This window comes from Hippoglossus stenolepis, chromosome 21 (assembly GCF_022539355.2).
Source record: "Hippoglossus stenolepis isolate QCI-W04-F060 chromosome 21, HSTE1.2, whole genome shotgun sequence".
Taxonomy (NCBI): Eukaryota; Metazoa; Chordata; class Actinopteri; order Pleuronectiformes; family Pleuronectidae; genus Hippoglossus; species Hippoglossus stenolepis.
In genome coordinates this window covers 3,319,500-3,331,012 of record NC_061503.1, presented here as the reverse complement: position 1 = coordinate 3,331,012, position 11,513 = coordinate 3,319,500, and the positions used below count along the sequence as shown (strand labels likewise).

Genomic DNA, 11,513 nt, shown 5'->3' with positions numbered 1-11,513 from the left:
TAGCTTGTAGTTTGTAGAGTGGCTGTCAGAGGATATGAGGGTTGTCTCAGCAGAGTTCTGGTGGCTGAAGGGTTAAACCGCATAACATCACTGTTTCATGTATGACTCTGGGAGCTGTATTGAATATCATTCTCCATCCCCATTTCCTGCCTTTAGTCTACTGTCACTATCTAATAAAAGCATAAAATGGCCCATTCATAATGGAAAAAGAAACGCTTTGTTATGTCCTTGCCTAGAGCAGCTCTAGATGTAGATTTGAGGAGTCAGCAAAGTGTAACCTAGCAACAACTGCCTTTTCCTTGTTGAAACAGAAAACTGACATATAAAAAACTACAACACTAACAAAGCATAAAACAACGTGGACATATCTATAATCAAATTACAGACAATTATAATTACATCACAAACAGAGAAACAACGAAAGAGAAAGCCACTAAGTGTGCATATCATTTTATCCAGAATCAGGTCAATTTTGGCTGCTTTTCTACTAGAATACACCTTCTTTGAAGTTGCTCTAATTAATATTCATATTTTACTGTTTAGCTGACACCGAAGTTCCAAACACAAACCAACATAGACGGCATTTAGGTGCTTGCTTCTAAGTTTGCAATCAAAACCTTTGAAAGTGATAATATGTCAGCATTTGTTTTATTCTATTCTTTTCTATATTTTTAAGAGCTCACCAAGAAGACACTAAAGTTTGGAGCTTTAATATAAGCAGAGAAATAGTCTCTTTAGATGTTGACGTCGTAGAGCCATTTGTTATTATTTTTAGTAATAATATTGTTCAGGGGACAGTGTATAATTATTATTATTATCATGATGATGATGATGATTATTAGAATGGTGATATTATTTTATAATAATAATAATAAAAACAATAGATAAATAATAATAATAATAATAATAATAATAATAATAATAATAATAATAATAATAATAATAATAATTGTTATTTCAATGCCTCTTTCTAGACCGCTGAGGACCTTTCAATGTATCATAAATAAAAACATGAATAATCAAAGTAAGACCAAACGTTATAATCGTTTACAATCATGAATTGTTATCATTTCAGAGGAACAAGCGGAGCACATGTAGTTCCTCTGACTGTGGGAACGTTTAATCCCCCTCCCGGAAATCACTGCACCGCTTCTTACTTCCCCCCCACTCATCTGCGTGTCAGCCTGCGGTGCAACCGAACTCCATTTTCTACGGCTATTTTTATTATTGTTGTCATTGGTAAACACCGCACATCTGCCTGCCCGGGCCGGCCTCCCATTGGTCGAGGGGGTTGTCCATCGCGGCACTTCCGTCCGTTTGGCGTCCTCTGATTGGCCAGCCCCGCTCTCTTTCTTTTTTGCCCCCTCTGCTACACGGCGGTGGGTCGGAGCCGCTGTGTCCCCGGTCTGGCACGTTCCTAGCCAAATTCTCCACGGTGTAAATTCGGATCCCCCCCTGTGTTTTCCCCCACAAAACCAAAAACACCTCCCCTCTGCAACTCACCTGTAAGCCGCTCGCAGCTTCGCTCTCAGCGCACAGCGCCGGCTCTCCAGCAGGAACCTCAGAAGATGGCGGTGGTAAGCGGGATGTCGGGGTCGGCTGTAGCCCGGCTCGAGGGCCGAGAATTCGAGTACCTGATGAAGAAAAGGTCGGTGACCATCGGCCGGAACTCGTCGCAGGGCTCCGTGGACGTCAGCATGGGCCACTCCAGCTTCATCTCGCGGCGGCACCTCGAGATATTCACGGCGGGAGAGGACGGCACCGGCACCGGGGAATTCTACCTCCGCTGCCTGGGGAAAAACGGGGTGTTCGTTGACGGGGTGTTCCAGAGGAGAGGGGCTCCACCTCTGCAGCTTCCGCGAATGTAAGAGCCACACGAGCAGTTCTCCCGAGTTACGACGGAAGCCGCGCATCGTGCGTGTGTTCATGTGTTGTTATTGTTTTGTTAGCCCGCAGCGCTGTCGCACGTGCTGCGCGAGGCAACACGGAGCCTCGTTCTCCTGGCGATAACGTCACACGGAGCCTCCACAGATCCGCGAACGTCGCCCCGCTGGTTCACGAACACATTTAACGCCATTCCTAACCCCGGTCTCCATCGTACATGTGTTGCAGTTCCTTCCTCGCCGCACGTCAACTGACACGCCGGTCAGTCATGCTATAGCTAAGAGCCGGCTCACTGCTGCCTGCTGTTCACCATTGTGGAATTCGGCTTTTTTGTATAGGTTGTTATTATTGTGGTGCGTGATGTATGCCGAATTGAAGCGCGCCGTCTGAGGCGTTATAATCACCTGAGTGTGTTTTCACCAGTGTTCGTATGAACGCACAACCAAGTAGGCAACGTTAAATATGCCTGAATTCTAATAGAAGTTTGGTTTAAAGGTCCAGTGTGAAATTGAATATACAATAATCCTAGTGAAGTTTTCACTTGTGTGTTTCATTTAAAATGTACGAATTGTTGTTTGCTTTACCCTCGAATTGGCCTTTTGTATTTAAACACTGGTGAAAACACATACCCTAACCCCACCCCCTACGGAGGCCACCATGTTTTTTACAGTAGCCCAAACTTGACAAACTAAACACCTTTTGAGTTTTTATGACGACTGAAGGCTGCCACGGGTTCTCTTTCATGTTTGGAAGGGGAGGGTGAGGGGTGTTCAGCTGCACTATGCAGCTTCACCCCTAGGTGTCACTAATTTCTACACACTGAACATTTAAGGTGTTCTTAAAGGTGTATAGAAGAATTCAAATTAACTACTTGTCTGCTCGCCACTACGCCGATGGAGGCGTGGGGTGTTTGAGTCCATAAAACACATTTGGAGTTTCAGGGGTAAACAGCGTTGCAGCCAAATCCAATACAATTGAAGTAAATTGTGACCACTTCTTCAAACGACAAAAGACAACAGGAAAAAATACCTCCAGACTGTGGTGTCCTCCAAGTGTCCGTTAGCCACTTCATTCAAATTCTACACAGAACAGCGCCATTTACACCATGTTTTTAGCCCAAATGTCCGCTACCGGAAGTAGCAATGCTAGCGGAACTAGCTGCGCTAACATGGTGTAAATGATGCCGTTTCGATTCCAATTTGAATGTCGAGCCTAACGGACACTTGGATGACACCACAGGAGCAGAATGGAGGAGTGGTTTTCTGTTGATTTTTACGTTCGAAAAGTGGTCCCTAGTTACTTACATTGGATTTGGTTTTGGTTGTTTACCCCTGAAACTCCTAAAGTGTTTTATGGACTCTAACACTTCAACCACCCCTCCATTGGCATAGTAGATAATGAGCGAATTTTAATTTTTCTGTGAACTTTCCCTATTTCGAGCTAACATGCTAGCAACAGGGGCGAACAGGTGAGTCTGTGCCTTCACAGGTGCTCTGTCTGACCTGCTACACCACAGACTGCCCTGGCTTTATTTACTCAAGAGACTGGTGATGAATTGTGCTTACATGAATGACACAATAGAATATTCACATTACAAGGACAGGCAGGAAGCTAAGGCTAGTGCTGTTGTCAGTGAAGTCTGGCTCAGTGTCATCTCTACCTCATGTTACATTATGTTTACTCTACTCAGTCTTTTTTCTTCCTCTTTCCCCGAACTCGCATTGAACAGTTTTATTTGTGGTAACTCTCATTTTGCATTCAAACATCATACATGTTTATGTAGGATTATATTCTCACCACTCCATTGTAGTAATTCATCCGGGTGTCAGAAGCCAGTCCAAATATACCACATTAATAATAAATTAGACATGTTAGACATGATCCGTTATGTAATAGTCACGGCGGACGTCCATTTTTAAACAGTGTGAGGCTGAATCTCGGCTTCAGTTAGATCTTGGCCTGCTTGTTACCAGGCAGGAGGCATATCTGCACAATGATACTGTTACAAGCATAGAAGCATAGAGTTTCCCACTTATTTGTTTAAAGATATACATAATATCAGTTAATATTTACGATTGCGCAAAAATTTAAATAGAAGCTCAAGCAATATGTATTGACATGCAGAATTAAAAAATAATTATATCAACATCGATTCATCTTCTTATTTTGAAAAAGGAAAAAGTGTTTTAAATCTGGTTTCACTGAGTTGTTTCAGAGGGTAAACACAAAGTTTTTCTGTTATACTAAAATAGTATGAAATACAATGTTAAAATTTATAAGCCCTTGTATCTTTTTCGGCCTTATGTTCTGTCAAAAGTTTTTATATAAGCACATATCGGCTTACTTAAATATCAGTACTAATATATCGGTGTTAGGCCAATATCAGGCGATCAATATATATGGCTTAGTGTTTGCATTAATGTATTCTTGTGTCTGTGCTTGTCTTCCATCCTCAGGTGTTGTTTCCGTTTCCCAAGCACAACCATAAAGATCACGTTTACAGCCCTGTCCAGTGATAAGAAGGAGCCAAGGAACGTGCCGGAATCACCGGTCAAGCCCGTCCAACCACAAATTTCCCCGCTGACCATAAACATTCCTGACAACATCGCCCACCTCATGAGCCCACTGCCTTCACCTACTGGTACCCTCAGGTGAGAGGGGGGGAGGGGGTCTCCGTCAGTTTATGTACAACAGCTTCTAGTGCTCAGTGGCAGTATTGTCAATCGGTATGAATGGTTTAGAAAGTACACAGGTATGAACTTACTTTACGGTATACATTTTGCCCTCACAGCTCAAAAGGGGCAGTGATGTAACTATACCAGTGGGAGGCAGCACTGCACTGAACCAGAAAGTAGATTCACCGCACAGTGTGTCCCATATATAGGCAGATTAAGACCCGCCCAGGTAGATATGGTCACTCTGGTTCTCTGAAATAGAATCTGCCAATCATCTGCAGATGACATGTTAAGGGAACATTGCTAAATTGTAGTATCTACCAACTGTCTGCATGTGAGCCTTTTAGGGGACACGTCTAAACTTTAGTTACAGAAAAGAACCGGGGTTATACTCTCCCCCTTGCATGCACATCAGTGATATAATGAACCACCCACCACCACAAGTAAATACTGCATCTGAGGCTACTACGTGTTCATTTGAAAACGCATACACTCTGCTACAGAAATGCCTGACGTCCATACTAGTCGGGGGTTTTAATGAGTCTGAATGAACTCTGGGGCTGCGTTTTAGTCTGGACGGGCTGAAAAAGAGATGTCTAGTGTATGTGAGTGGTCACGTGATATGGTCATCGGACATCGTTTTGGTTTGAAAACACAGTTCAAAATATAGCATGAATTTTTAGGCCATATACTGTCCAGACCTACACGGTGATTTTGTCAGTTGTCCAATCAGATTTTCAATTTACAGTGAAATCCTAACAGATGTTTTTTCAATTTAACAGTGCAGCAAACTCCTGTCCGTCAAGTCCACGGGGGGCGGGGCTTTCGAGCTACAGGACAGGCCGCGTTCTGGCCTCTGACCTTATAGGAGACAACTCCCAATCAGAAAACGACAAGGAGGCCTCAGGTGAAGACAGCCCAAAGGTGAGAGCGAGTTGGGGCAGAATGAGAAGTGGGTTGTATATGGATGAATATCGTGTGTGCGTGTGTGTCCAAATTTGCTCACAGTAGCATGTCAATGTAATTTTTCTTCCTCTTCCACAGGACGACTCCAAACCTCCATATTCATACGCACAACTAATAGTCCAAGCTATCACCATGGCCCCAGATAAACAGCTAACACTAAATGGAATATACACCCACATCACCAAGAACTATCCGTACTACAGAACAGCCGATAAAGGCTGGCAGGTTGGTGTCTTCTCTATTTGCTACCACTATGCATGTCTGTTGAATGGTAATTCATGTGCAGTTCAGTTATAGTCAGATCATTTGTCAGTGAAGTTGTATGGTCTATCATTGGAAATGCCAAATGCTCAGGCATGTAGAGCTGCAGCGATTAATTGGCTATTTAAATGACAATAACTAATTTTGATAATAGATTATCTGTGAGGATTTCTTTGTTTTAAATAGTACTGTAACTATCTTGAATGGATGAATTTGAAGATGTTACTCTGGGTTCAGACATTTTTTTTAAATCAAAGATGCATTGAGTAGACCTGTATCATGCAGTTTATCAGTAACTTAAGTGTGGCTCATGAGCTGCTCATCTTGAGCTACACAGTTTAGGTCTAATCCAGGAAATGGTTGTTTGAGTTTTCACACTGGAAGATGTAGTTTACTCATAATGGTCTGATGTACCATTTTTTTTTGTGTGTGTGCTGTTGATGTTAACTCCTCTCCCAAATTGTGATGCACAAAAAAGGGAAGGAGCTGCTCACTGGTTAAAAGAAAAAGATGTCAACACCTCAGAAAACAGTAACAACACAACTACATTAGAGTCAGAGCAAAAACAATCGGCCAGTTTGGGTCTTTCTCAGACATATCGGTGTCTGCGTTAATGTTTGCTGATAAGCACAGTTATGGAATCATTTTAAAGAATGAAAACAATGCAGAGAAATTTATGTTAAAATTATTTGTAAAAAATGTTTTCTCAATGTTCTTTATATTTGGTTGTATTTGTGTTTTATGACTACTTGAAGTTTATTTATAATAAAGTTTATGGGTTAACTAAGTGCAAATGTAATTAACATTTCATGTTTATATAAAATACTCAATTATGATCTTTTAGAGCTAGTGTTAATAACATGGGGATATTCTATATCATGGATCACTACAAGTCTGTCTTGTCTGTTGGTTGGTGGTTTAGAACTCAATTCGTCACAACCTGTCCTTGAACCGGTACTTCATCAAAGTGGCCCGCTCTCAGGAGGAGCCAGGCAAAGGCTCGTTCTGGAGGATCGACCCCTCCTCCGAGGGCAAGCTGATAGAACAAGCCTTCAGGAAGCGCAGGCCGAGGGGTGTGCCTTGCTTCAGGACCCCTATGGGACCTCTTTCCTCCAGGTAAAAAAACACGTATCTCATGTATTGGTTCCTATGTGGTCGGTTCTGTGCAGCAATGACCACCCCATGTTTTTTTCCCCTCTAGGAGCGCTCCAGCCTCTCCAAACCACACAGGAGCACTGTCTGCCCACTCCAGTGGGGTCCAGACCCCAGACAGCCTGTCCAGAGAGGGGTCCCCAGTCCCCATGGAGCCAGAGACGACCCCTCCACCAGCCCCCACCCAAACCGCCACAGTCCAGCCCAAACTCGCTGTCATCCAAGAGGCGCGCTTTGCACAGAACTCCACTGGTAAAACCCAACACTTGTACAGATAAAGGAGCACCTTTTATTTATTTATTTATTTATTTATTTATTTATGTCCTTTTAATGACGTTGACTCCTGCCCTCTGATAGGCTCCCCACTGAATAACCAGCCAGTATTGATCGCTGTGCAGCGCCAGATGCCTCAAACGACCATGAAGCCTGTGACCTACACCATGGCATCGCCAGCCATCGTAACAACGCCAGTTAACTCCGCATCCGTCATGCAGACGGTGCACGTTGTCCACCAGATTCCCACAGTCACCATGACAACCCTTGGCGGTCAGTCTGCTGCTAAAGTGAGCTCAGAACCTCAGCAGAACGGAGGGGGAGCGCACCAAGAGATCAAAGGTGAGAGCATATTCATGTTGTTGTCGTGTCACTTGTGTCTGTTTGAGCATCTTCCTGTAACTGTATACATGCATGGAGTTTGACGTGAGTTTCTCTCACCGTGTAGTGAAAGTGGAGCCGGTGCCGTCCATCACAGGCTCATCTATAGGGGGAGTCAGTCGTATCATCCAGAGCTCTCAGGCTGCTCCCCTGACAACAGTTACCATTGTGCAACAAGCCCCGCTCGGTCAGCACCAGCTCCCAATAAAGGCCATCACACAAAACGGGACTCATCTGGTCCCCATCAGTACTGCTGCTAGCACAGGTGAGACACACACACACACAAACACACTACTCACACTGGGCTTGTGCACAGCGTTTCTACAATTCATCTGAATTTCAGGCCTTTAAAAGTCTTAAATATTTTTGAAATATCACAAACTAGGTCTTCAATACTTTTAGGTTGATCCTAATTATGTTAACATTCATTTAACAATACTTCTGTTATTTTATTTTAAGAAACGTGTTGGTGGCAATCATAGTTTATGATGCCTCAGGCATTTGTAGCTCTTTCCTAATGATGCAGATATTCATTTAACTTGTTGAAACCTGCAGAAATCCTGTGTGCATTTGCATCTAAATAATGCACCTGAACAGTGTGCAGACAGTTGCATTGGTGTCTGCTATCAAACCAGTGGAGGTCCAGTGCTCTCCCAGCAGCCACCTGTCTTAGATGTGTCCTTATTTATCACATTTAATGTTGTATATGACAAAGAAGGCATCAGAAATAGTGATATTTGAGAATTACTAATCAAACTAATTGTTCCTTTACAATTTCCTTTATAGTCACTTAAATTTTAAGAGGTGAAACTGCAGCTGAGGCTGTTGAGGTTTGACTGTCTGCGTGGACGGTAAAACGTTATGGACCATTGCATGAGCAGCTTGCAAATAGTGCTGCACACACCAAGTTAGAGATCTCTTCTGTTATTATGAGAAGTGTAAAACCAATTTGGTTCCTAATAGAATATAGAGTATGGCGGGTCCCTACAGTCCAAATAATTGATGGGAAACCCTGGGTGAATGCTGAAGTCCAGCCCACAGACCAGCAGCCAGCTGTTATGTGTTGGTGGGAGTCAGAGGCCCGCTCTGTGAACCCATGCACACCTCATATTAACATCTGTCCTGACTGATCCCATCAATAGTGGTCTGAATGCAACTCAAATGCATCTTGCAAACCCCATTCAGAGGTGATACGCATGTGGCAAGTTGCTAACCAGCACATACTTTAAACTGGTCAAATCTCTCTTCACAGCTGTGCATATTAATTCCTTCATTCCCTCCTGACTCCGCCCACTCATTACACCCTTGCATGTAGTTCAGGTCTTTTTATTGTTTCCCAACTGTCTGAAATGTAACTATTTAACCGTCTATGTCAAAATCTTTATTTGGTTTTTAACGCTTTAGTCTTTCTGCATTTTCCAGAGAAAGAAATTACTGAAATATAGATTTTAGTTTTTAGCCAGCTCTACATCTACCAGTTTATTAACCATTCAGAAACCGAGACTGAAACTATGATACAAACGTCCACAATCTTGTATCGTGTTACCCACTACCGCTGCTGCAGGTCTGAATTAAACTGGAGAATCATTACACCCGTTTGATCACCTGATCATTGTGACACACGTCAGACTTACACATACTGTCACACTTATGTGTCAGCATAACATCTGATACGGCAAAAAATTGCCATGAACAAATACTTTACAAATATTTTGTCTGATAATAAAAATAAAGCAACGAGGAGGGACATCGACAAACAAAATAAACAGTAACAGTGATGCATGAATTTTTCACCCAAGTTCAAACAGTGTGTCTCTTCATTAAGTGTATTTCAGTTAATTACTTGTAGTAGTTTTAAGATTATTTTTGTGAGCTGGAAACACCATTAAGCACTCTATATATAGAGAGTGCTACTCGTACTCCTTCACCTCATCCTGTAGTCTTTAAATAAATCCTGTTTTTTCTTCCAGCTGTTGCGAACCCTCTCCACTTGCTGGCGGCCCACGCCTCGGCCTCCGCGTCCCTCCCCACCAAGAGGCAGAACGGAAATCTGCAGGACCAGGCTGGATCGAAGCGAGTGAAAACGGAGGAGGGAGAGAAGGGAGACGCAGCAGCCGCCAACAACAACGGCACCACGGACAGAGCCGGAGTAGCAGGGGTCTGTGAACAGGTCGGCGACAAGTAGCCTCTCCCCGATCTGCTTCCTGACCCCCCCGCTCTCCTGTACGCATTGAGCCTCACACCTTCCATACCCTCGCCCCCTCCATCCTACCTGGTTATCATCTACTTCAAGGTGCCAAAAAGAGAAGAGATGTGGAAAAGCAAACGGGACTAACAAGAATGTGCAAAACCTCTCTCCCCGTTGACCCCCCCTCCACTCCTCCTCTTCCATATATTTAAGACCACCAAATACGATGCAAAGACTACAGACCAAATTGAAAGCGGAAGTGGAGAAGAGTTGCTGATGACTGTGAAGCTCTGAAGTTTGCGACCCAGATGGCAGGAAGAAGCACAGGTTTGAAAATCCAGATCTCTAGATGAAGAAAAAAAGAAGAAGAAAAAAAAAAAAGACTTATTGGACAAGCGAGGAGTCCTTGACCCTCCCCAAAGACAGAGAGGAGCCTGGTCCTGGTAGCATTAAAGACAAGTGCTTAGCTGTGTGTCGGATTAGAGAAGTCAAACCAAGTGAAATCACCAGTAGTGTATTCTGATAAGGGAAGTGTGTGTACGTTTGTGTGTACGTTCGTGTGGACATTCCCATCTCTGGCAGCTAGCCTCCACGTCGACCTACCTAACCCAGTCGTGAGTAGATATGCAGTATTCCGTTGTACAAGTGTATCTGTGGATCTTTGAGTGTTTCTCCGTTTCCCAAGGCACAGATACTATTTAGTAATAATTAAGATAACTAAAAAGCTATAAATGGGGTCTTTAAGAACATTTAAACATCGAAACATAATATTTTGGGAATCCTAATTTGTTTTGTTTTGGTATGTGGACTCTTTGTTCAGTGAAATGAATGTAGTCTCTTTTTTTTTTTCTTCTTTCTTTTAAAGAAAACACTATCTATGGAGTGGATGTTCTTTTTTCTCTGCTCATTCATGCAAAATGAAATTTCTTTATCACTGTACATCTACAGATTTTTTCATATTTTACAAATATCCTACAAGATAAAAAAAAAGTATATTCCCATGCGTATTTGACCATATCCTTCATCGAGCTTGCATGTTACGGATCTAGAGACAATGTACTTGAGCAGATTTAACTGAATATGGAACTGAAGAAAATTTAGACTGAATCTACGCTATATGATTCTGACCAGTGCTGCACTTAACCCTCTTAGTTCTTTGTTATTTTTTTCTGTTTTGTATTTTAATTTGCTCTCAGTATTTCTCCCCCCACCCCCCCGGTCATCATTGGTTGTTTTGTTACCTTTGTGTTGAAGTTGGACGTCTCTTTGCTTGATTATTTTTATTCTGTTCAGGCTACTAAAAAAAAAGTCTATTCAGATTGTATTCTATGTTACATGAGGAAAAACAAGTGATAGGTGTTTGTTCTGCTTCAGTGGGTAAATGCTTCTTCTTTTTTTTTTTTATAAATTTATTTAAAACACATAACATCCTGGTTTGTATTTCTTTGAGTAAAAGGGGCCTTCTCTGCTGGGCAAAGTCCAAATCTGTCTGCGTGTCAACAATTATTTCTTGTTTGGTCGGACAGACGAAATGACGACATGAATGCATCTGGAATCATGTGGCTGATTAAGAGTGAACATCTGGAATAGAGACATAACTTGCTGTGAAGTTGTATTAAGGGAGGTTTTCACTGCCTTTTAAAGTGCATTTCACACTGTTTGCTCAGGCTGTTCCAGGAAGTGTGTGTGTGTGTGTGTGGAGGAAAGGCTTCCTTTGAATCTGAGGATTGGAA

At 42.6% G+C, this 11,513-nt stretch overlaps 1 protein-coding gene across 1 annotated transcript; it reads left to right on the top strand.

The window, feature by feature from the left end:
* Positions 1 to 1,354: 1,354 nt before the first annotated feature.
* foxk2a (forkhead box K2a) lies at positions 1,355 to 11,264 on the top strand. The gene is made up of 9 exons (XM_035145204.2): positions 1,355 to 1,864; positions 4,341 to 4,535; positions 5,342 to 5,483; positions 5,604 to 5,750; positions 6,709 to 6,902; positions 6,988 to 7,190; positions 7,296 to 7,553; positions 7,660 to 7,857; positions 9,563 to 11,264. Exons 1-9 carry the CDS (start codon positions 1,569 to 1,571, stop codon positions 9,775 to 9,777), a joined length of 1,848 nt encoding a protein of 615 aa, XP_035001095.1. The 5' UTR covers positions 1,355 to 1,568; the 3' UTR covers positions 9,778 to 11,264.
* The last annotated feature ends 249 nt before the right edge of the window (positions 11,265 to 11,513 follow it).